Source organism: Bos indicus, chromosome 21 (genome assembly GCF_029378745.1).
Source record: "Bos indicus isolate NIAB-ARS_2022 breed Sahiwal x Tharparkar chromosome 21, NIAB-ARS_B.indTharparkar_mat_pri_1.0, whole genome shotgun sequence".
Classification (NCBI taxonomy): Eukaryota; Metazoa; Chordata; class Mammalia; order Artiodactyla; family Bovidae; genus Bos; species Bos indicus.
In genome coordinates, this window is record NC_091780.1 from 23243935 (window position 1) to 23269289 (window position 25355).

The 25355-nt window shown below is 54.1% G+C and overlaps 2 protein-coding genes across 3 annotated transcripts in view; both read right to left on the reverse strand.

The window, feature by feature from the left end:
* Positions 1 to 1587, reverse strand: part of RPS17 (ribosomal protein S17) — a 122761-nt gene extending 121174 nt beyond the window's left edge. The window contains exon 1 of the mRNA XM_070775196.1: positions 1583 to 1587. Within this exon, the coding sequence (XP_070631297.1) occupies positions 1583 to 1585 (3 nt within the window). The 5' untranslated portion in view covers positions 1586 to 1587. The remainder of the gene's footprint in view (positions 1 to 1582) is intronic.
* A 4158-nt stretch (positions 1588 to 5745) lies between these two features.
* Positions 5746 to 25355, reverse strand: part of AP3B2 (adaptor related protein complex 3 subunit beta 2) — a 36914-nt gene continuing 17304 nt past the window's right edge. Inside the window, exons 6-26 of one of the 2 annotated variants that reach the window (XM_070775179.1) lie at positions 25167 to 25233; positions 24885 to 25067; positions 24475 to 24758; positions 24134 to 24188; positions 23722 to 23793; positions 23383 to 23445; positions 22895 to 23027; positions 22505 to 22614; positions 21196 to 21372; positions 14307 to 14493; positions 12938 to 13056; positions 12234 to 12342; positions 11741 to 11864; positions 11218 to 11401; positions 11014 to 11074; positions 10585 to 10691; positions 10168 to 10396; positions 9652 to 9736; positions 9350 to 9447; positions 6259 to 6397; positions 5746 to 6156 (exon numbers count right to left, since the gene is read on the reverse strand). In XM_070775179.1, the coding sequence (XP_070631280.1) occupies positions 6006 to 6156; positions 6259 to 6397; positions 9350 to 9447; positions 9652 to 9736; positions 10168 to 10396; positions 10585 to 10691; positions 11014 to 11074; positions 11218 to 11401; positions 11741 to 11864; positions 12234 to 12342; positions 12938 to 13056; positions 14307 to 14493; positions 21196 to 21372; positions 22505 to 22614; positions 22895 to 23027; positions 23383 to 23445; positions 23722 to 23793; positions 24134 to 24188; positions 24475 to 24758; positions 24885 to 25067; positions 25167 to 25233 (2737 nt within the window). In that variant the 3' untranslated portion in view covers positions 5746 to 6005. The remainder of the gene's footprint in view (positions 6157 to 6258; positions 6398 to 9349; positions 9448 to 9651; positions 9737 to 10167; positions 10397 to 10584; positions 10692 to 11013; positions 11075 to 11217; positions 11402 to 11740; positions 11865 to 12233; positions 12343 to 12937; positions 13057 to 14306; positions 14494 to 21195; positions 21373 to 22504; positions 22615 to 22894; positions 23028 to 23382; positions 23446 to 23721; positions 23794 to 24133; positions 24189 to 24474; positions 24759 to 24884; positions 25068 to 25166; positions 25234 to 25355) is intronic. The other variant, XM_070775180.1, reaches the window with a different exon arrangement.

Consider the following 25355-nt stretch of genomic DNA (forward strand, 5'->3'; position numbering starts at 1 on the left):
ACAGGCAGTATATTACAGTCACAAAGTACAATATATTGTTTAGGAATACATCTGTATGTAGTAAAAGTACCCCAAAATGCATGGCCTTGATAAACATAATAACATTTAGAACACTGATTTATTCCAGGTGGGGAGGGAAGCGCTCTTGAGACGAGGAATCCAGTGGGTATCTGCTGAATTGATGAGTGCTTTAGTTCTTAAACTGGGTAAGCAGACACAGGTGGTTATTTTACTTTTTAAACTTGAAATATAATTGTTTAAGGAGATACAGGGATGGGGACAGTTCAGGGCAGAGGTGTGCTGGTAAGTGTTGACAGTTGGCCACAGGGAGGGGAGTGACTTGCAGTATTCACCAATTTCTGTGGCATAAAGACCATGCGTGCAGCTAAGAAGCTTCAGTCATGTCTGACTCTTTGCAACCACCATGAACTGTAGCCTGCCAGGCTCCTCTGTCCAAAGGATTCTCTAGGCCAGAATACTGCGGTGGGCTGTCACACCCTTCTCTAGAGTATCTTCCCAACCCAGGAATTGAACCTGTGTCTCATTATGTCTCCTGCATTGGCAAGCGGGTTCTTTACCACTATCCCCACCTGGATAGTGGCTGATTTCAACCTGCCAGTGTGATACCAGCGGATGCTCCCAAGCCGGCTCCAGCACACCACTGACACTGAATGTGGCAGAAGTTTGCTCCAAAGGCCAGAGCTGGGAGCCCAGGCTTGCTCTGAGGACGTTTCCAAAACCCTAGGACCTGGGTCAAGGGCTGGATTGTATTCATGTACGCTGTTAAGTTATCCAGAAGTGAGGCTGGTTAGAACAACAAATATTCATTTTCACACAATTTCTGAGAGTCAGGAATCCAAGACGGACTTATCTGGGTGTTTCTGGCTCAGGCTGTCTCCTGAGGTTGCAGTCAAGCTCTCAGCCAGAACTGCAGTCATTTGAAGCTTTGCCTGGAGCTGGATCTGTCTCCCAACTCCACCCACCCCAGATTCACTTGGTTCCTCCTTACAGGGACTGCTCCAGGGGGCTGCTAAGATGGAGGTGAGGGGAGTGTCATAAGCTCATCTCCAAAATAACAGACTCTGGCTTCTACAGTATTCTGTTGTTTACACACGCCAACCGTGATGAGATGCAGGAGGGGATGACTCCAGGGGGCAAATGCCAGGAAGCAGAGATCACCAGAGGTTGGCTCACTCATTGGTCACAGTGGGAGGAGAGTGCTGGTTGTCATGAGATGCTTGTAAAGGGGTAAGGGGATGCCTAGGGTCTCAACGAAAGGAGAGACAGGAACCTGAGGGGCCCTCCCCCTCATTTTATAGCTGAGGAGACTGAGGTTGAGGGGTTTCCCGGAGCACGGGGTCTCCGTCTGGCCTTGGTCCAAGTGAGAAGGACCATGCCTCACCGTCTCCCTGCCTGCCCTCTGCAGGTGCAAATCAAGACCTCCATCAAGGCCACCTTGCCCACGAGTTCCTCCTTAGAACTGTTTCCTCACATTCTCCCTCAGCCAAAACAAGACAACCCCCACTTATTTCCACACACCTCATCCCCTGCCACAGGGACCCCAGAGAGCCCCATATGGTACCATGTTGGCATTACCGGACACAAGTCTGTGCTGGCCTTCTGGGATCCCACTGCCATTTGCAGACCGGGGTAGAATCGTTTCAGAGCTCTGTGATTGATCTCTGACCAAAATATCAACGCTGCTATCTGTTTCTTGATCTGAATACTAATTACATGGGTTATTCGGTCTACGAATAAAGTTGTTTTTTGTTTTTTTTTACATAGTCCCAAAGACAGGGACACGTGTCTGGGAAGATCCCAGACAGAAGCATTTTGCTGAGCTGTTAGCAACCTTTATTCTCCAGGTACCACTGGGAAGTACCACTCAGGTGGACTCACGGGCAGATCTGAAAAGGGACTAAAGTTAGAGTCCCTGGCAGCAGATAAGAAGTGATATTCAGGGTGAAGGTGCCATTCAGGTAAGTAACCCCCAGCATCGCTCACCTTCCTCCACACCATGCCGAGGCCCAGAGACGCCCAAGCATCCTTGGTAGTCATGGGGCCATCAGGGTGGGGTTCCCAGTGGTCAGGATTAACAATGCAGGCCCCAAGTGCTCTTTCTTGGTAGACAGGTTAGTGGGATGAGGGGAGAGAGGAGACAATAGGGTAGAAGAAAACAGGTTCAAGCCAGCACCATCAGGTAGAAGATCCAGGAAGGTGCACATTTCAAACCTCTGTCCTGAGCCCCACCCTTCCAGGCACTGGCTCACCATCCTTCTCTTGGCCCTGGGAGATAACACTGACCAGGCTGTGGAAGAAGGAAGACCAGCTCATCTCCTTGAGGATGCTGGTCTGTGCATACCCTCCCTCAGCAGCTCTCCTGGCCCACCCCTGAGCTGGGGCTCTCCCAGTCCAGCAGGCTCTGCAGCCAGTTGCAGGCTGGTGGCATGAGACAGGATCTACTGGGATGAGCAGTCCCTCCATGGTTCACACCCCAGTCCTGGGTGGTTATCAGCCCACAGCCTCTTTGCCACCACAGTGCCGAGCACTTGCTGGCTGCTCAGATGCTTGACAAGGAAGAAGATACCTGAGGCGGGCCTTTCCCCACCCCCACCCTGCTTCATGTGTAGCCACAGTAGAAATGGGAGTGACAGAGAGGGCCCTGAATGTGGCTGGGGAGGCGGAGAAGAAACTGATGGTGAGGGGGACTTCCCTGGTGGTCCAGTGGTAAAGAATCTGCCTTGCAATGCAGGGGACACAGGTTTGATTCCTGGCTGGGGAACCAACACTCCATATGCCACAGAGCAACTAAACCCCTGCATGCGCCACAACCAGAGAAACCAAGTGGCATCTAGTGAGCCTGCATGTGGCAACGGAAGATCCCATATGCCGCAACTAAGAGCTGACTCAGCCAAATAAGTATTTTAAAAAAGAAACTAGTAATGAGGACCCTGGCTATCCAGGAGCCAGGCCTTGGGGGCGGGGGGTGGGTCAGAAGTCTCCTTTGCCCAGTAAAGCCAGGGGAAATCCTGGGCACAGTGAGTTATAGACCTAACATCCCCTCCCTTTGATCTGAAGACTCTGCCAAAGAGGTGACTCTCAAGATGCCCAGGAAAAGGTGCTGAATTAGCCTAGGGGCTGGGGCGGGGTAAGTTCAGACCTGGGCAAAACTAGCACTGCCCCCCTCACTCTGGGATCCTTGTTGCAGACACTTCCTTAGGGTCCCTAGATGAATCTGTCCCCCAGACATCGTGGCTAGCCAGCTATAGCCGCCTGGCCAGAAACCGCACCCATTCCTTGTACCCATTTGCCAGGACACTGCTTTGAAGCGATCCTGGACTGGGTTCCCATTCTCAACCCCTCATGGAGTTCATTGTCCTGTCAAGGCCTGTGTTCTGGCTCAGACCACACTCAGCCTTTCTGGTCCTCACTAATGCTCTACCCAACCCTCACCAGGGGCACCTTCTGCCTCAGTGCCAATCCCTGGGCTTCTGTCCATTTCTGCCCCCACCCCAGTCCTCCCTGAGTGCCAACAGAGCCCTTCCTAGGTTTCTCTGTCATCCTGGGCCCCATGTGAACCCCCTAGTCCTGGGCCCAGCTCTCTGGCTGCCCCTCAGCGCTGTCACGGGATACATGAGATAGAGGAAGCCTGTGGCCACAGTGGCAGACTTGAATCAGTGACATGATCCAGGATATGACAGAGATTGGAAAGAAGAATATTCTGGGGAGAAGGGAGCCCCTTCCAGGTCCTGCATGTCTGATCTGTGTCCACCAGGGAGGCTCATCCCTGCCGACACTCACTCAGGGATGCCGACGTGGCAGGGCCATAGGAGGTTTGGCTGTTGATCTAGGGGTTTTAGAAGACACAGGTTGGGCTGAGGGCGGGGCGGCCCAAAACCCTTCCCCTCTGACCGACATTTAATCACTGCAGACCATCCCCTAAAACAGAATGGGGCCCTTTTGCTTTCCTTGAAAGGTTGAAGATTGCTGCTTCTGCCTGCTTCCTCAGTGCCAGCTTTCCCAGCAAGGCTCCTCCTCCTCACCAGCTGCAGACCCAGACTCTCCCTGCTCATGCCCAGCTCTCCTACCTCTCCCGAGGCTGTCTCATGCTCGAGAACCATCTTCTCAGGAATGGTTGCTGCTGCTAACCCCACAGCCTGGGATTTGCTCCAGGGGAACCAGCACAGGGCTGTGACTGAGGTTCCTGGGCTCTGCACTCTCACTTAGGGGCTGGAGACCCAGGTTCCCTTTCCACAAGGTTCTGGGAACCTGGGCTGTGGGCTCCGTGGGGGATGGCAGAGGACATGCCTTCTGTGCTTCTGGTTCCTACAGAACCCACTTGGGGGCCTGCACTGCAAAGTCCAGGTTGGTAAGGAATTCTCGGATGGTCCTTGTTCTGATTTTTTAGAAAATTGCCCTCACGTTCTTTCTCCTGTTGCAGGCAGTGCTGATTTAGAGACACAGCAAGAACCAGTCCACCATTTGAGTGACCCCTGAATGGTGGATCAGTCCCCTCTCAGAACCTGCAGTGATAAAAACAGTGATCTCAGGGGGACTCTGGGGCCCCAAGGCTCTCACACAGGTAGCAGCCCCAGCTGCCCTCTGGTGCCACAGAGCCTGGCAAGTCCCCGGAGGCAAGGGCAGGGCTGTCCCCTGACACCGCCTTTGTTCTCCTTCCCTGAGAAGAGGGCCACACTGGCTCCACCCTGTCTGTCCCTAAACAGACCTGCTCAGGGCCTCTTCCCTGACAGGGCTGGGGGATGGGGTGGTCAAAGGACTGAAGTCTTGGTTATGGAGGATCAGGGCTGAGATCCTACATCTCCAACTGTCACCGGAGTGTTTTTCCTGTAACACAGTCCATCAAAGGGTCCTGGGACAAATGCATTCCGAGGTCAAGAGCAAATGGAGTCCCAGTGCACATTAGCGTAGTAAAGGCTCTGAGAAGGCCTGTGGGAAATTACCTTACTGGGTTTCAATCTGTGATTCCTAAACTTATTGGATTACAAGCTTTCTACAAGCTTTCTATTTGTTTTTGGCAGAACACATGCTTATGGAACCCCTTTTATCCATTTAGGAACCACTGCCTGCTCAGGCTCTTTCCTCACCAGGAAAAGGCCCTGACCCCCACGGCCACCCCCGGAAGGCTTGTCCCAGGGTGGAGGCTCTATACCTCATTCCTCTAGTGTGTGTGTGGAGCACAGCCATGGTTGCTGGGATCTCGTTAGAAATGCAGACTCTCAGGCCCCACTCCAGACCCACAGATATGAATCTGCACGTTAACAAGACCCCCAGGCCATCTGATGAAGCACTGTTCTGCATCTCCTGTTCTTCCCTCTCCAAGACGCCCCTTGAGTCATCTCCCCAGCAAACTGGGGGCTTTAGGCCCATCAAGATGCAGTTGACATACTTTGAACCTTGCACCTATGTTTGGGAATTCCCCAGATTATGAGTTCTCCTTCTCCAGGGCCCATGAGGGGAACCAAAAGGGACAGTCAGATGTTGAAGAGGAATCTTTGCTGAGGCTTGTAGAGGACCAAGGAGTTCTTCCAGCTTGGCCTCTCCATCCTGATCAGGTGTCTCTTCCATAGAGATGCGTGGAGACTTGAAGACAGTCATCTTGGGGCTTCAACCTAGAAGACCAGTAGCGGTCATTCACAAGGGTCAAACACTGTCAATCTTGGGAGCTAGCCCCCCAGTCCACCCCCTTAGGTAGAACCCAGAAGAAAGGGAAGATGAGCCAGCCTCTAGGGAGAAGATATTTTATTGAGCTTTTGCCACATAAATAGCTACACCAAGCTGGGAGGGCTGAATGGAATCCCTCTGCACAGATCACTAAGGAACCCTTGGGGAGGGGGACCAGAAGGGAGCCTGGTAATGACCAGAGAGAGAGAGAGGACTCCGCTGGATGCTATATGGAATGAGGGGAGAGAGAGAGAGAGAGGCTAGTAGCCTACACATCACGAGGGAGGGACAAGAAGGGGTCACACAGGTCACAGCCCTTGGTATCACTGGGTCAGGGCCTGCACCACGTCCTTCACCAGCATGGTGCCGATCACCATCTTCTCGCTGTTGACCGTCAGCTGGGCAGCTCCAGTAGGCCGGGCGTCCAGAGTCAGCAGGACCAGGCTCCCACTGGTCAGCGTCCTCCCTGCAAACCTGGCGTAAGGGTGGAGGAATGGGCTCAACACTGGGGCCCGGGGCCCCTCCTTCCAATCAGGCCCAAGAGCCCATCTCGTCCCCCTTGCTGGCAGTCAGTACCTGTACTCGTCAGATGTCCCACAAGGGACACGACCCAGGTTGGCTGTGGCTGTCACTTTCTGCACCACAACGTGGTCACTCCGACAGGTGTCTGGCAGCGTGAGCTTCTCTGTGATCTCGTTCATGCCCGTCAGCTTTGCTGGGGGCAGAGGTCGTGGTGAGGGTGAAGGCCATGGTGGGTGCCCCTGGGCCTGCACTGAGCATTCTCACCAGGGTCTACGCAGGGCTCCCTCACCAGTCTTGGGGAGGGGCTACTTCCCTCTTGGGCCGTGTCCTCCCCTAGGGAGACTCTGTCAGCCTCTCCCCGCCCCACCCCGGGGTCTGTCCATACTGCAGACCAGAGACCGACTTGGTGCTTCCCTACTGTCAGACATCTGGGCTACCAGCCACCTGGGAGTGGCCAGTGGTTTTGGAGGCCAGTCAGTTCTCAGAGGTTTCCTCCGTCTGGCCCCCACATCTTTTGGTCTTTCCTGGTTGGCCCTCCAACCCAAGTTCAACTCTCCCCCAGCTCCTGGAGGCTGACTCGTTGCAGATAGGTCACTGGTAGCTGCTGTGGGTCCTCACCAGACAGGCCCGAGTCCAGGAGTCACAAGCAGCCCTCATGGGTGGACCCCTGATTTCACACAAGACAACAGCTCCAACCATGGCCCAGGCTCATGACGTCCCCAGGCCTTCAGAGCATCCCTGGAAACCCTCACTCCACAGGGCTGGCATCTCTGCACTCCTGTCCTCTCCCCAGCCACATAAGCTCCTCCATCTGCCCTGCCCACCTTCTCCTCAGCCTCTCTCCTCCCTCTGCTACTCCCTTCATTGTTCTCCTCTGGAGAACAGACACACCCTTCCTGTTTCTTTCATCCCCTCCATTCCTATCTAGTGACATTTTCTTGTCCTGTACTTTTAGTTTCTCATCAAGTCTCATTCCTAAGTCCTCCCTAGAAGCTAGACATGCCATGATGCCAATACTGTTTCTCCTTCACTGTTGACCTCCAAGGGCCTCCAAAGAGGACTCACTTCCTCAAGCCCCGCTCTCTAGAAACCCACTGCAGTTGGCCTCGGTCTCCCCTTTGGCGATGACCCGCTCTCTCTGATGCCGGCACCAGTTCCCTATATGCTGGACCTGAAGGTCTCTGGTCATCTTGGCCTGCAGACTATCCAAGACACATTTCTACCTCCTCATCCCTCCTCCTGCCTACACCCTGCTCCTTCTCTTTCCCCTCCCTTCCTTTTTCTCCTGAAGGATACAAGTTTTCCTCAAGAAAGGTCTGTGGCCTCCTTATCTCCCCATTCATCTCTCCCTCAGGGTGATCTCACTTATAGTCACAGCTTCAGTTATCACCTCTCTGCTCCTGACTCCAGCCTAGAAGTGTTTCCTGGGCACAGACTCACATTTTTCAGTTGTGTATGAAACACCTCCTCCTGAATTTCCCACGTATATTTCAAAAAGCAGCTCATCCAAAACTATCCAAGATCTTCCCCTCTCCCTTGCCTGATCCATCCTTATTTCTTCTAGATTAGGGGTTTGGCAAATTAGAGCCTGAAGGCCAAATACAACATACCACCTGCATGGTCCACAATGTGGTTTTTGTTTTTTTTAATATTTTTTAAGCATTGGGGGAAAAAAAATCAAGGCTAGATATTTCATGACACATGTAAAGTACATGAAATTCAAGTCTGTGTCCATAGATAGAGTTTTATTGGAATACAGCCACACTCATTCATGTATGTATTATCCATGGCTGTTCCTGGGTTACAAAGGCAAATTGCAGCAGAGACCACATGACCCAGAAAGCCTAAAATGTTTTCTGGGACTTCCCTGGTGGTCCAGTGGCTAAGACTTCGCCCTCCCAATGCAGGGGGCCTAGGTTCAATCCCTGGTCAGGGAACCAGATCCCATATGCCACAATCAAGAGTTCACATGCCGCAACTAAAAACCCTGCATGTTACAACTAAGACCCAGCACAGCCAAATAAATAAATATTAAAATGTTTAATATAAATAAAACATTTACTTTACCGCCCATTACAGAAAAAGTTGGCCAACCCCTGGTCGAGGTGAACAGCACTGCCATTCTCCCTGCTCTCTAAGCCAGATATTCTAGAGACAGCTTCCACGTCTCTGTCTCCTCTTTCATTCGGCAAATGCCCATGGAGTCCCTCTCCCCTACCTCAGCCTTTCATTCTTTTTGCTGTGGCTCTAATCCTGGTTCTCACCATCTCTCATCAAATCCACGTCAACAGCCTTATAACTCGTCACAGGATTTAGTCCAAGGTCACATACCAAGCAAGCAGCAGGTTCAGAACTTAAATCCAGGCTCACGAAGCCCCATGATTCCTTCCACTTTTACTGTTCTGCCTCTTCTTCCTGCTGCACATTCTCTCAATTCCAGTCCTAACTGTAAATGTTGCCAGATTTCGCTTTCTGAAGCCCAAGACTGAACTTTGCCCCTTCTTTGGAGAAGGAAATGGCAACCCACTCCTTGCCTGGAGAATCCCATGGATGGAGGAGCTTGGTGGGCTACAGTCCACGGTCTCAAAGAGTTAGACACGACTGAGCGACTTCACTTTCACTTTTGCTCAAAAAACTTCAATAATTCCTCTACTGCTAGAAAAATGAAATTTGTACTCCTTACTCCTCTATTAATGGAGTTGATACCAAATAACCTCTGTGACCCCTTTCAGCTCTGAAATTTTAGGATGGAAATCTTTTAGCACAGCATTCAAAGTTTCCAGAAACTAGACCGAACATATTTTCAGCTTTGTTTTCCCTACCTCCCAGTGCTAAGGATCCCTAGGCCCCAAGGCAAATTGCACCCCTGCTTGCTTCCTGTAAATTTTCATTAACGCCTACTCATAATGCTTCCCCAAGCTGGAATCCTGGCCTAGAATCTTCTGCCTGGTTGCGTCTCAACTCTCTCCAAGGTCTCACTGAAGTGTCCGAGGGTCTGGGAAGCCTTTGCTGGAGTCATAAGGGGCGAGGCCTCCCTCTGTGTGCAGCAGCTGAGGCTCCCACAGCATGTCTGTACGGTGGAGCTGAATAAGCCCCAGAGGAGGGTCCTGAGCACCCGTCCCACCCACCCCCAGGGAGCACTCACCCTGTTCCTTCTTGAACTCATTCTCACTCAGGAACACGGGGGCCATCAGCTCCCCAACGGGTGGCTGAATGGAGACATAGAACTGTCGGGTTTGGGTGCTAGGAAGGCCGGAGGAGACAGAGAGAGGGAGTCAGGCCAGCTTCTCTCCCCTCACCACGCACTGTGTCTGGAGGTAAGGCCCGAGGTCCTGGGACACTGTCCAGATCATGATGCCTCCCCACCTAACACCACCTCCAGTCCGTTTATTTTGACCCCTCCTCTTCCCAGCCACGCTCCCGCTCCTTCACAAGCTGGACACATACCATAGCTGGAAGTTGGCCGCCTGGGTTGAGTCACAGAAATTAATGCCCATGACAACAGTGGCAGACTCTCCAGGTGCCAGGGACTCTGCAGCAGTGGGAGGCAGGAGCAGGGGGAGATGGAGACCCCATCACCTGATGGTTTGGAACCCACACTCCTTCTCCCCTCCACTGCCTCAGCTGACCGCCTTCTATGGAACCTGGCTTTCTGGGCTGCTGGAGACTCTTCCTGGTTTCTTCCTAAAATCTAGACACCCACCCCCACCTGCCCTCACCCCACTGAAGTCAGCGCTGAATCAGTCAAGCCTCAAGCTCCTCCTGTCCTGATATGGACTTGCTCGTTTCCTAGTCTGTCTTGTCCACCGGGGCGTGGATTGTGGCAGATGCCATCTCTGTACTCCCAGAGCCTAGCTGGGCACAGAGTGGACTGTCAGCAGCCACAGGCAGACCTGTGGACCTCCCCACCCCCGTCCCCGCCCCGGAGCTTCCTCAACCACTCCGCGCACGGCCCTTCCGCACCGATTTCAGGGAACTCCTGGATGCTGATGCCGGGAGGCAGTTTGGGGGTGCCCAAGTGCAGGGCCTTGATGGGGGTGTCTGAGCTGTTGGAGAAGTGGATGTGCACAGACACCATGTGCGGGTCCCCAGAGAAAGGCTGGCGGCTGAAGGTGTAGTCCACAGCCAGCCCCTCGCCAGCCACACGGTGCAGCAGCTCCTGTCTCCCAGCTCCTGACACGGGACTCAGCAGCTGGTGGGGATCGGGTAGGGGGGTGGGAAGGATGGAAATGATCCACCAGAAAAGGGCCAGCCCCAGCCTCATCCCCGCCTGTGCTCACGGAAACGGGGACTCAGAGTTACCACTCCATCACACCCCCTTCGCACAAACCCATACCGTAGGACATACCACAGGGATGTATTTCTGCCTAGCCCACTCACCGAGGGCACCAGCGGGGAGTCTGTGAGTGTCAGACCCTCCAGGTCAGCAGCCAGGCTAGTGGACACGACTGTGGGCGGGGACACAGGCTGGACACTGGCCGGGGTGACTGTGGGGCATACAAGGAATGTGATGATAAAGGAGAGGCAAAGTGGAATTGGCTTGGATAGGGCCATGGAGCCTAGGGCTCAGGGAGCAGACAGTTCAGCACCATGGACAGCGAGACGTGGCAACTGGTGCCTCCAGACAGATGTCCACCCTTGACTTCAACCCTGTACCTGGGGAGGTTGACCCGCTGCCCTCTCAGACTCAAATATATTCGGTCTGCTCCCATTACCCTGAAGCCCCAGGGAACCTAGCCCAGGGTGCCATGGACCTTCCTACATCATCCTCCCCAGGCCTCCTTCCCCCTGACTTCTACCCAAACTCACAGTCCTCTAGGTCAAGCAGGGAGACCTCCTTGGCTGCAGGGGCACTTTTGCTACTGGGAGGCTGGAAGAGAAAAATTGGGTGTGAATGTGGAAGGGGAGTACCCTGGCCCGTTCTGGGTTGTGAGGAGACATCTGGGCCTGGCCCAGAGGGTGGAGGGGGCCCTGGGCCATGAGCCAACCCCCTTTCTACCCCAAGGCTCTCACTGTTTTTTTCCTCCAGGAGGCAGGTTCCACCTGCTCCTCCTCGGTCTCTGATGTCATCTCAGACTCTGAGGAGCTGCTGCTGGAATCGCTGCCCTCATCCGAGGACAAGCCGCCTTCTTGCCCTTCTGGCACCTTCTTCCTCTTCTTCATTTTCTTCTTCTTACCTTCCTCCTCACTCTGTTCACTGGAAGAGAGGGGGCAAATGGGGCTTGGGTCCAGCCTGGATGGCCCCTTCTTGCCTCACAGAAGAGCAGGGAAAGCTTGAAAACTGGGGGTGAGGGTGGGGAGCCCGGACCACAGGACACCACACCTGGGCTGCAGTGAGAGGTTCAGACCAGCCTGCGCCAGCTCAGGCCCTCTCCCCGAGTGCTTCCCCAGGCTGCAGCCCTCACGTGAGCAGCCCTGAAGGACCGCAGGCCCCAGCAGCCCAGGAGGTGGCTTGGGGGCTCTTAGGAGACTGACTAAGGCTGAGTGTTGGCCCTTCTTTCCCAAAGGAGACCCTGAAACCCCCCAGTCACTTCACCTCTCACTGCTCCTCCCTTTCTCCTCGTCCTCTTCCTGGTCTTCGTTGTCAGACTCGCTGCTGGACTCCCCGGAGCCGCTTTCACTGCTGCTCTTACTTTCCGATTCACTCTCGGACTCGGGGTCTGTGGAGGGACAGTCTCAGGCTTCCCCCTTCTGAGCTGGCCTCCTGGGGAGCCCTGGGCGCTCAGGTTCAGACTCTGCACTGATGCAGCAAACTCACCTCTTCCCCCTACCCACCTCCGCCCACACCCTGAACTGCTCCCAGCCAGACGCCAACCAGACCAGCTGGGACACAGATGGACCCGTGTGGATAGAGGCCTACACAAGCACACACGTGTCTGGGACATGCAGTCAGTTCCTCCGGTGCATAAACACACATACTGGTGCACGTTCCCTTGGACCCATGACCATGTAACACAACAGCACACGCTTGCACCAGACAGGTAGCCACAAGACGCATGCACAGGCCCCAGCCCTGCCCATCTCCTCACCGCTGTCTGCAGACTCTGTGGGGCCCGATTCTCCCTCCGAGTCTGAGTAGAAGGGTTTCTCCTTCTCCTTCCTCTTCTCCCTATTGGAGCACTTGGTCCATTCAGGTACCTAGAGATGAGGAGTTGTTAGTCGCTTCAGTCGTGTCTATTCGAGACCCCATGGACTGTAGCCTGCCAGGCTCCTCTGTCCATGGGATTCTCCAGGCAATACTGGAGTGGGTTGCAATTTCCTTCTTCAAGAGACCTTCCTGACCCAGGAATCAAATCCGGGTCTCCTGCGTTGCAGGCGGACTCCACCATCTGAGGCACCAGGAAAGCCCCTCTTATCCTTCACTTGGCCCTGGCCCTGGCCCTGAGAGGGAGTAATGGGGGGCAGGCAGGGGCACTATCCCTGGAGGGTGGGGGTGGTGCTCACAGAGCCTGGCTGCCAACAAGGAAGGGACAGAGTTTGGGGCAGGCACGGCGGACAGCACACAGGGGAGAGGGGGCAGCAGAGGCTGGGGGAGCACTGCACACAGGGCAGGCCGCACGGCACACGGGGCGGGGACCTCTGTGTACTCGCCCAACAGGCCCACGTGGGTCTCCGTAAGGGAGAGGTCTTCTTCCTGCACGTGGGGAGGGTGTCAGGAGGGCCGGGCACACCCCCGGGGCTCCCTGCTGTCCACCTCTCTCCGCACACCCCTGCCCACCCCACTCCTGCTGACCTCCACGTTGCGCACAGATGGGTCCGGGGCTTCCTCTGGCCAGTCTGGCAGCTCCTGGTAGCCCGTGGCCTTGGCATTGAGCAGGTGGGACAGGGAGCCCAGCTGGAAGTGGTCCCGGTCTGAGGACAGGGTGAGAGGTCAAGCCAGGAGTGGCAATAAGGAAATGCCCTGGGGGTTGTTTCCTGGGTGGGGCCAGGTGATGATTTTGGTGGGAACATCCTAGCTAGACGGAAGAAGGGGTGGTCGTGTCCCCTAAGGGCTCTTCAGCCCTGACCACATCGGCAGGTCCACAGGCTGGGAAGAAGGTTGTATGACCGACAAGAGCAGGGCTGAGGGGCCAGGGAGGGTTGGGGGAAACTGGGAGCTCAGAGGAGATGGGAGGGCACTGGGCCCAGAGCTGCTGCAGGCCTGTCTGCCGGGGTCTGCCTGCTGAGATGGGGCGGGGAGGGAGGAGTAGAAATGCAGGCGTGGCTTCTCCCAGGGCATGGTGCGGGTGGGATGAGGGCTATATGGCCGCAGTGCCAGGCTCAGGAGGGAGGCCCGCTTGCGACAAGGGTATCGCCTCTAAGAGACTGGCCAGGCTGAGACCAAGGGCAAAGAGCTGTGTCTGGTCAGGCTCTGGCCTGCATGGGGAGAGCTGAGCCGTCTGCGCAGGAGTGGGACGGGATCAGAGCCAGAGGAGGGCAGCACAGAGACCTGTAGTGGGGATGAAAAGCACCGCCCACTTCCTCCCTGGGGCTTTTCCCATCTGCCCCACGGCTCTGAATCTCCTTACTCCAGGGGTCCAGGGCAGAGACAAAGCAGAACAAGAAGATACGTAGGAGAACCGAGCTTGGTGAAGGAAGCTCCCTCCTGAGGAGATTCCTGGGTCCAGAGAGCCAGCTGGGTCCCTCACCCCCTCGCTGTCAGAGCCCTTGTCACGGGACACCCACCTGAGAGATGAGGCAGGGCTGAGGGCCTGGGAACTGGGCTGATCTGCAATGACAGCCCAGCCAATGCTGGAAACCGCTTTCTCAGGACCCTTACCAACATACACCCCTCCTTTGTATGCAGTTCTACTTCCTGCCTTCCTAGATATGCCTGCTCAGGGAGGTGGATGGAAAGAGGAGTCTGACAGCTGAGGAGCCAGCGGCCCATCCTGCCTGGGAGGGCAGAGACCAAGTGAGATGATGCTAGTGGTGGTGGTGAGCGGGTGAAGGAGCAAGCCTGGGGCGCCACAGGACTGGTCCAGCCACAGGGGCAAAGGAATCCTGCCCACCAAAGGCTGGTGCCTGGCCGAGACTGAGACCTCAGGGGGAAGAGCCAGGCCTGGGGTGCTGGCCAATTCTCCCCTTCCCCCAGGAAGGCTCCTTTTGATTTCAGCTCCCACCTTTGAAGGACGACTCCAAGACTGGAGCTGGTTTGGGTGCCAGGAAGAGCTTCTTGGCATGGCGGCTGAGAGCCCCGCCCTGCTCCGAAGGGACAATGAGCTGCCGGGTGAAGCGTGCTCGGTCACGGATATCGTAGTTCTGGTCATACTTGGCTAGGCTCAGCACGTACTGGGTCAGCAGCTTGGTCTGGGACATGAGAGGTGAGTCAGCAGCCATCACAGAGGGTGGGGACACAGGAGGTGTCCAACCAGATTCTTTTTTTTTTTTTTTTTGGCCATGTCCTGTAACATGCAGGATCTTAATTCCCTAACCATGGATGGAACCTGTGCCCCCAGCAGTGGAAGCACCGAGTCTTAACCACTGCACCGCCAGGGAAGTCCCAGAACCAGATTCTTTAAGCCAACAGCTCCAAGCACTGCTGCCTCCACCCAACTTTCCCTCCAACCCCACCATTGTGTCACTGTGTCAGGGCTTCCCTGGTGGCTCAGATGGTAAAGAATCTGCCTGCAATGCAGGAGAACTGGGTTCGATCCCTGGGTTGGGAAGATCCCCTGGAGAAGGGAATGGCTACCACTCCAGTATTCTTGCCTGGAGAATTCCATGGACAGAGGAGCCTGGTGGGCTACAGTCCATGGGATTGCCAAGGGTCAGACATGACTGAAGACAAACACTTTCACTTTCCTCCGTTGTGTCAGACCTACATTTTCCCTCACCTCCCCAGCCCTGACCCCGACATTGACAACTGCCTTGGACAGGACAAGAGGCTGCCCTTTTGGAACCCTCCCTCTTAGCCCTGGGGAGGCCATTCTTCCTCAGGTTTGTGGTCCCCACTGCCTTTGGCCCACTCCTAACTCACTAGTCCAGACTAAGCCAACCTCTCCACCCTGAGGTCTGGAACAGGTTTCGAGACCTCGCCATTCCTAGACTCCATCACCCAGGGGAAACCAGACGACAAAAAGACAAAGGGGGACACAGAGGAATCCCCTTGGCAGGGGCTGTCCGCATACCCCATGGACCCACAGACTAGAATCTGGGCAGCCCAGGGGTTTCAGAGGCCATAATCCCCTGCTGCTGCTGCTGCTGCTGCTAAGTTGCTTCAGTCGTGTCTGACTCTGTGCAACCCCATAGACGGCAGCCCACCAGGCTCCCCCGTCCCTGGGATTCTCCAGGCAAGAACACTGGAGTGGGTTGCCATTTCCTTCTCCAATGCATGAAAGTGGAAAGTGAAAGTGAAGTCGCCCAGTCGTGTCCGAGTCTTAGCGACCCCATGGACTGCAGCCTACCAGGCTCCTCCGTCCATGGGATTTTACAGGCAAGAGTACTGGAGTGGGGTGCTAATGAGGTTGGAGCAAACTGCAGCCACTTTAGGGTCTGCTGAAGTTAACATGGGGCTCACAGTCTGCAGTCAAGGGAGCTAGAGCCCAGGACCCCAGATCTCAACTTCTGCCCTGTTCCTATCTTCACAAAATGACAGTGGCAGCCACTATTTATGGAGTGCCTTCTTGTGCCCAGTGCTAGTGGGGCCTTTCACTGTCTCATGGAATCTCCACAACCCTTCCGAGAGGTGGCACTACTGCCCCCATTTCCAGAGGAAAATCAGAATCACTAAGTGACATCTCCTGGGTTCAGGAACCAGTTAGTGCTGCACCCAGGCCTGGACCCACCCAAGAGTAAATAGAGTGTCTGGACCCGGCACTGTATTTACCTGTTTACCTATTTACAGCCTACGCTCTGTGGCTGACCTCATCCAGGTCTCCATCCCTATGGCAAAGACAATCAAAATCCACCAAGTACATACATCCCGTGTCACGACGGCCACAGTATCTGGGGATATTCTGAGGGATGGGACCAGCAAACTGACTCTGGTCTTCCTGACGTTCTGGTTACACGGTGTTACATCCAGCCTTGGACACGGCTGAGCCAGGTAATCTGGCAGGGCCATCAGCAAGATGCTGGCCCAGAATCAGAGTAGCCGCTGTGACAAAACTCTAGAGAGCTGCTGTGATTCCACTCCTTCTACAATGGGGGCTTTGGCGGCCTCATGTTCAGCTCAGTCCCTTCCAGCACAGCACCGCCTGCAATACTGTTCCCGTCACAGGTAAGTACTCCAAACCCCACACTCCCTTTAGGATGCCCCCATCAAAATGGACTTCATTGTAGACCTGCCTCTCCTTGACCAGACACCACCCTGCGTGCCAAGGCTATCAGATGTCCTTATCCACACTGACTATTATCAAGCAGCTGCTGATCCAACTCTATGGATTTCCCAGCTGGCCGATCATAGACCCTCTCTCCCTCCCCTCAAGTCCTTGCCTAATTCTGGAAAGAAGAGTTCAAGGTTTCAATCCATCTGTCCACAGCCTTAACTGCCCATCAACAGCCAACCCAAGAAGGGGCTAGTCCCTCCACCTCAACACTGCAGGATTTGCCTATAGTTCATTACCCTGGACCATTCCCCAGGGGTCATCATATGCAGTCTGCAGCCCCAGGACACCTGCCTTGCCTAGCCAGTATGCACACGAATTACAGGCTGTTTAAGAAGGCCTATAACACAAGCTCCAGTGCACGAAGAACTGAACAAAGCTCCTAGTTGGACCCAAGGGCTCCAGCTGCCAGGAAGAATTTTAAGTGGGGAACATCGATGCCTTTTCAAGAACTTATGCCAGGACTTCCCCAGTGGCTCAGTGGTAAAGAATCCGCCTGCCAATGCAAGAGTCTTGGGTTTGATCCCTGGTCTGGGAAGATCCTACATGCCACAGAGCAACTAAGCTCATGCGCCACAACTACTGAACCTGTGCTCTAGGGCCTGGGAGCCACAGCTACTAGAGCTTCTGTGCCTAGAGCCTGTGTTCCGCAACAATAAAAGTCACAACCAGGAGAAGACTGCGCATGGCAACCAGAGCACTCATCACAACTGGAGAAAAGTCCTCACAGCAACAAAGATCCAACACAGCCATAAATAAAGAAGCAAAATTATTTTTTAAAAAAGAACCTATGCCAACATACCTGTTACCTTGAAAACACCTGTTAAATCATGCTAGGGAAACTAGCTCTTCAAAAAAAAAAAAGGAATTAAAATACATTCACACCTGACATGCTACACCAAAATAAGCTCTAGATGGATGCGGAGGACAGATGCCCAGGTCCTCTCCCACAATCCCACCTCCTGAAGCCCAGTCTTGCTCCCCTCCCAAGGGTGGGTGTGACCTAAAATGTGATTCTGACCAACAGAATATGGCAGAAGTGACCAGGGGCACCATATAACCCCATGACTGTTTCCTTACGTTCAACTCCAGTTTTGCTAGCAGACTGGCTCTGGACACTTTTATCCCTTGCGGCTCTGAAGAAGCAGGCAGCTATGTTTGGAGACCATGTGGCAAGGAGCTGAGGACGATCTCCAGCTGACAACCAGCGAGAAGCCAGGGCCTCAGTCCTACCATCGGGCATGCAAAACTGGATATGAATGCTTGCCCAACACAGCCTCCAGATGAGAATCCCAACTTGACCGGTTCCTCAGCTGTAACTATAGCCTTGCAATAAGACCCAACCCATGTGGCGCTAGTGATAAAGAACCCACCTGTCAATGCAGGAGATGTAAGAGATACGGGTTCAAACCCTGGGTTGAGACGATCCCCTGGAAGAGGAAATGGCAAGCCACTCCAGTATTCTTGCCTGGAGAATCCTATGGACAGAGGAGCCTGGGGGACTACAGTTCACGGGGTTGCAAAAAGAGTCGGACACGACCGACCGTGTGTGCATGCTCGCACATACACATACAAGACCCAACTAGGCCATACCTGGATTCTTGATCCATGGAAATAGAAAGTAAATATGTTTTTTTGGCCTACTAAGTTTGTGGTAATTTATTACACAGCACTAAAAAACCAATACAATGGATTAAAAATAGAAAAAAAAAGTCTGGAGGAAATTATGCATGAAAATTTTAATTGATATGTGAACGAGGAAACAACTTTCTAAATATAAGGCATTATGAGGAAATAGAAACAAAAATATTAATGTACTGAACAAGGCACAAATGTACAATTTCTGGATGATTATATCTAGAAACCAAATTTAAAAAAAAAACAACCTAAGAAAATATAAAACCAATGCTGGTTTTTTCTAAGTGGTAGACCTATAGCTAATTTAAATATTTAACTTATAATATTTCTCTGGAATTTCCAAACATTTTATGATGAACATGCATTATTTTTATGGTATCAAAGAAGTTATTAACTAAAAAAAAAATAATGGAGAACTTGTCAGACTCTTCCACTCACTCTAGAAGCCAGATTTTAGCTCCCACCACGACCTAAGCAGACCCTCCTCCCAGGTATCTCATCAAGCAGACAAAAGCAAACCTACCTGCCAAAAGCATTCAAGCAGGCAGTTGCCCGAAGTGGCTGTAATGGTCACCTTCACTAATCCTGCCCCCCCAAGACCTCTGCCAGTGCATCTTCTGTTAGACCCTCTGGTTATCTGCTCAGCCACAGAAGGGCAGAGCTCATCCGTTATCTCCTTAACTCAGCCTGGGCCAGAGTCTGGCATGCAGTGGGGGTCAGCACATGGGGGAGGGGGCAGTGGCTGGGATTGCTGTGGCCTGTGGCAGGTTGAACATGTCACCCTCTTACTGGGAAGAGGGGAGCATCCTTGCTCTTTTGCAAGGATGGCCATGGGCACACGCAAACACTTCCCTCCTGGAGTACAGAGAATTCCTATTCTCCACCACTCTCAGCACAGGCTGAGAAAGAAGAAAAGAGAAAGACAGGGAGGGTAGGAAGGAGGAAAGCTCTCTTTACTGAGTCCAAGAACCATCCTAAGGAGCCTGTAGGACTGGCCTTAGGATGAAGGGTGTGTGGAGGTTCCATCTGTCTGAACAGCCTACTCAGAGTGGCCTGATGGGGACCGGGACCCCGTCCTGCCTAGGAGAGGGGCTAAGCCATCTGTACCCATGGCTCTCTGTGCCAGCTCTGACTATACCCTTTGTTGTTTAGTCACTAAGTTGTGTCCGACTCTTTGTGACCCCATGGACTGTAGCCCGCCAGGCTCCTCTGTCCATGGATTTCCCAGGGAAGAATCCTGGAATGGGTTGCCATTTCCTTCTCCAGGCTTTCTTCCTGACCCAGGGATCAAATTCGTGTCTCTGGCATTGCCAAGTGGGTTCTTTACCATCTGAGCCACCAGGGAAGATTGGCTGCAGCCCTTACTGCTCTGCATTTTGTGCTGTTTCCTCTACTTGGCTGTGAGCACTTGAAGGCCGGTAAACACGTCTCGCTTGTTGTCATCACCCAAGGACATAGCTCAGTGCCAGGCACAGTAGGCACTTGCGAAATGTATGTTAATTATGGTCATGAATAAATGCACAAGAAGCTAACAGGGACAACTTAGGGAAGAGCCACGTGGGCACACCCAGACTTATGCAAACATGCTGAATCACTATGCTGGGGCTCAGGGCTCTGGTGTGGTATTGAGCTTTTCAGACACCCCCTCTACCCAGCAGCCACCCACCTAGCCTGCTTCATCTTTTCAGACCTTCCTCCCACCTGCTCTTTTCTCCTGTTTGCATAAAGGAGGCGCACAGATATTTGTTCCAAGGCTTCCCTGTGCTGCCTTTCCCTCTAACTTGTCTCCAATCTGCTTCTCCCACAATACTGACACCCACAGACCCAGCCCCTCACAGCTTCCACACGACCACGGTCCATCCCAGCTCCTGACAAGAGGCCCCACATGTGACAGCCCTGCCCCCCAGCTGGAGGCCCTGGGGCCCACCCTGTCCACCGTGGGTCACAGAAGATGCACAAACACCACCATCCAAAGACTCCATGGGACGGCAAAGAGGCCACCTTCAGGCCGGCAGAGATGTCACCACCTCCAGGGGATGGCCCACATGCTTTGTTTGCTCTGAGGGTTGCCAAATCGTTTCTACAAAAGGCCGAGGACCTATTTTAGGATTTGCAGGCCATATGGACTCTGTTGCAGCTACAACATCCATAGACGATAAACAAATGAATGAACGTGGCTGTAGCCCAGTAAAAGTTTATTTACAACAACAGGCAGCAGGCCAGGTTTGGACTATGGGCGGTGGTTTGCCAACCCCTGCCTCGCCTGACTGAGCAGAGCAGTGAGTGTGGGAACTATCATGGCGCCTGGTGTTCTAGCACCTTGAAGAGCTCTGGCACGTTACACTTGACTCATAGCAACGTGTCCTGGGACCATCTCAGAGGATGCCGGACACTCAAGAGGCTGTTAATATCCTGATATTCCAGCTTAGCTGAGCCGTGTTCTTGGTGCCTTTCATAATATTTCACCATGGGAATGACAATGACCACCAGTACCACCCAGGCTTGTGCCCTCTTATCGCTGGCATAGACTGGTGAAGCATCACCAAGCTTTGCGGGGAGGAGGACAGACCACATCTCCTGGAACATGTGGTCTCCCATCAAGGCCTGTCATTGCAGGTCCCTCCCTCTGGCCCCAGCATCCTGAAGGCAGCAAGTAAGGACACTCCCACTGGAAGACTGGAAGTCACAGCCCCACAGAAGAGTCTCTTCAACATGGCCACCATCTCTACTATGCCCTTGGGCCTCCAGAGTAGTCGTGGACTCTGGGGAACATTGGGTTACATGGGCAGACCAGCCACCTATCTTGAACTCTGTCTTCAGAAAGGGGTGCTGATATATGTATAACTGAATCACTGCGCTGTACAGCAGAAACGAACACAATACTGTATATCAACTATACTCCAATAAACATTAATGAAAATACAAAATGAAAAAACTGACAAAAAGAGGTACTCAAGTTCATGCCTACCTGGTGAGGACCCACAGAACACCACCTGGGCCGTTTCTGGGGCCCAGAGAGCTTTGAGAGGCATCTCTCAATCAGTACCTGCTTTGAGTTGGTCAGGTAGAGCTTGGCTGCCAGGTTGATGACCTGCAGTTTGACGATGTCCTCCTCGGCAGTGAAGGATTTGGCCATCTTTCTCAGGACGTCTGGTGCAATCCTGGGGACGTGCTCACAGTACTCGCCGATGAGCCACAAGATGCTGGCTCGGGCCATGGGCACCTGTGTGGGGGGGAAAGGAGTCAGGACTGGGGTGCATGTGGGAAAGTGGGTGGGCATGTGGCCTGCCAGGGAGCCAGCACTCCTCCCATCTGCGCTCACTTCTCTAGAACTGGGAGTGGGAGGTGGTGGGAGAGAAAATATTAGGTGGGCATTTCTCAGGCAGCATCTCCCCTCCTCCCCAGGATTTCAAGAGCACGCACAGAGCCTTGGAAGTTCAGTCACAGTTTGGTATAAAAGACTGGCTTTCTGGATCCACTGTGCCCTTGATGCTTTCTATCTAAGGATGCCATGTTATCCTTCCTGAGTCTTCAGGAATGCCTTGTCTGAATGTTTCAACTTGGCAGCGCAACACAAAAACACATGCCTGTCAACCAGCCACCCTAAGCCAGAGCTTTAGAGAAAACATGAGTGTGGACCAGGCTGGAGCTCAGCAACGGGTCCCCAAAGGGAAGGCAAACCAGGGTCACATGGTCTCGTCTTTCCCCTTCTCCCACCCAAAGACCTTCCAAGCCAGTAAGAATGGTTTGGAAGTTGATTTTTTTATTTAAAAAGTGAAAGTGTTAATCACTCAGTCGTGTCCCAACTCTTTGAGACCCCATGCTCTATAGCCTGCCAGGCTCCTCTGTCCATAGAATTCTCCAGGCAAGAGTACTGGAGTGGGTAGCCATTCTCTTCTCCAGGGGATCTCCTCCACCCAGGGATCGACCTGGGTTGAACCTGGGTCACCTGCATTGCAGGTGGATTCTTTACTGTCTGAGCCACTAGGGAAGCCCCTGATTTTTTCTTTTTCTTTTTGATTTTTATTAAGGCCAGTTTAATTAGAGGATCTTTTTTTTTAAAAAAAATTCATTTATTTGGCTGCATTGGGTCTTTAGTTGTGGCATGTGGGATCTTCGTTTGCATCATGTAGGATCTTTTGTTGCAGGGCACAGGCTCGTTAGTTGTGGTGAACAGAGTTAGTTGCCCCTTGGCATGTGGGACCTCAGTTCCCCAACCAGGGATCAAACCCGGGTCCCCTGCCTTGCAAGCCAGATTCTTAACCACTGGACCACCAGGGAAGTCCCTAATTATAGGGTCTTAAAATCACGGGGAGGTTCCTGGGTTGGGGAAGCCAGTGGGGTCACCCCCTCACCTGGATGTTGTCTGTGAGCTTTGCCAAGTGTTTGATAATCTCTCCATGCTGGGCTGGCTGCATTTGCAGCAGCTTCTTGATGACCACCACTGACTCTGCGACCACAAGCTCTGTGGAACAGGAAATGAGCCCAGGACAGTCAGATGGCCACACACAATGGGCAGACACACCTGCAACGCCCCCAGGCCCTTGGCTTTGCTCCTCAACCTCCTGTACTTCTCCAGTGGCCCTCAGAGAGGCAGGGGTACAAGGATACAAACTGAGGCCGATGGACTGATGAACACGAATTGTCGCTGGCCAGACAGGAGAATACCTGCTGGCCATCAGTCAGACATGCAGGCAGCACCCACAAGTCATCAGAGCTGGACATGCAGACAGACAAACACTGACCATCACGGTTGGACAGCAGCTGCACCAGGCCGTTGAGGCAGGTGTCGCGGACTCGGCCTATGTTAGTTGCGCAGCGCCCAATGGCCTGGATGGTGGCTGCCACAAAGTCCTTGTCCATGCTGCGAATGTAGGTCTGCGGGAGGCCACAACAGAGTGAGCCCCAGAAGGTGGTGATCCCTCAGACTTGACTCGGCAGTGACTCTGCAGACTTGAGGGTGACCTTCTGGAAAGCTGTTACCCCTCATTCAGTGACCAATCATGCCAGAGACTAAACTTTGGGGAAAGGAATGACACCCTCATCCATTACCCGGTGACTCCCTGACCCAAAGCCTGCAGACGGCATTGGGAAGGGACATGAAATAACAGTTTCTCCATTTTGGGTTCTAAAGAGAAGATTTAATCCACCAAGATGATTCTCACTGAGCATAAGGAGCTACAGGGCAACTCTCATGGGCCTCTCTGGCTACAAGCTGGTCCCTAGCCAGTACCTGGAATTCCCGGAGGACAGTAGGAATGTTGGTCTCATTGGCGAGGTTAGTTAACACTTCCAGCTGCAAGGAGGCAGAAAAGGGGCAGGGGGTGCCAGTGGGCTTTTTGTGCTTTCATTTGTTTTTAGTATTTATTCATTTGGGTGCATCAGGTCTTAGTTGTGGCACAGCAGGCTTAGTTGCCCTGTGGCATGTGGGATCTTAGTTTCCTGACCAGGGTTCAAACCTGTGTCCCCTGCATTGCAAGGCAGATTCTTAACCACTGGACCACCAGGGAAGTCCCTCTGTGCTTTCCTTAATCCTTCATTAAGGCCACAGGCATGACTGTCCCTCACTCACCTTCAGAATCTTGATCTGGGTGGGGTCAGTGGACCTGATGTAGAAGCTCTTCAGGTACGGCTCAAACATACCCTGGCACGAGAGAGGTGGTCCCAGGGAGCGCCACCAGAGCCCTGCTCCTTCTCCAGAGCGCCCCTCCCCACGACCCTCCCCCATCCAGGGCTCAGCGTCCTTCTTGCCCCTGCACTCTCTTCCACTGTCAGCTCTTCCCACCCCCTCAGCTCCGACCCTATCTTTCTTCATCAGGGCTTCTACCCTGGGGGTCTGGGTCCTGCATCTCCACCTGCATTTACGGCCTCCCCCTCCCATGCTCCACACTGCCAAGGCATCATCCCATCCTGCCTTCCCCAGCGCCCCTGCCCCGCAGAGCCACCCGTCGGACCGCGAGGGCAGGCCTGGGTCACGTCCTCACCCGGCGCTTGATGGACATGGTGGCCACGTTCTGGAGCACCACGTACTGCACTTCACTGCGGAGAGGAACAGCAGAGGAACCGGGTCCCTAGGCCAGGGCCAGGCCAGGAGGCGCGGGCAGGGAAGGGAGGTGGGCCCGAGAGGAGGGAGGAGAGGGCGGGTGTCGGGGAAGGTGGTAGGAGGGTGGGACTGGCGTCATTGTAGAGGGGCCGGTGGGCTGGGGTGGAGGGCGCCGCACTCTAGGTAGGGGGAAGCGGAGAGGCAGCCCCCTTCCAGGAGTGGCTGGGCCTTGGGCGGGGCGTGGTTGGGGCGGGTTGGGGTGTGGGCGGGGCGGGCACGCACCTGTGGCTCCTCAGCAGGCGCACGAGGGCCTTGGCGATGACGCCCACCTCTGCCTTGGGAGCCAGGTGGAAGTAAAGCTGCGCCACGGCCATGACCACGGCGGCGCTGCGGCTCTGCAGGAGCGGCTTCGTGTTGCGCAGCAGCAGCCGGTGGTCAGGGTCCATGACGTAGGGCTTCCGGGCGGGCAGCGCCGTGGAGGCTGCCTCCTCAGACCCCGGGCCCTTGGCCTCATCCTCCTCGGAGCCATAGAAGGCTTTCTCAGAGTTCTCCTCCAGCAGAGATTCCTGGGGGTGCGGTGGGAGGGGTGGGGAACAGGCGGGTGGGGCAGGGGACACCTCCTCCTGGAAGCCCTCCTACCCACTCTGCTAGGGCACGGGTCGCGGTTGCGCCTGGGGGTCCAGGCCACTCACGTTCTGGGTGGGGCTGAGGAACTGCGTGCGGGCATAGCGGGTGAGCATGCTGATGATGACCACCTGGCCCCACTCCTCCACGTCGATGAGCAGGTTACAGAGCTTCCGGTAGTTCTTGTGGATCAGGTCGATGCGCTCGGGGCACACCTCCTCGAAGGCCATCACCACACTGCCCGCCACCAGCTGGGGAACCCACAGAGGCAGGAGCACATTAAGGGGAAGGACAGAAGGGGTTGGCCTGGCACCTTTCCACCACCCACCTCTGTGTGTCAATATACACACCGTGGTCTTGTCAGCCAGAAGCTTCTCGATGACCTCTATCAGCTGGTCCTTCTGGTCAGAATCCAAACTGAGGGAGAAACTGTTGTTTGCCCCTCCCTCCTCTCCAGCCTTCCCAATACCCGCTGGAGATGTGCTCCCCTTTCTCCCCCCAACCCTATTGATCAAGAGGTGTGAGCCACTGCTTCCAAT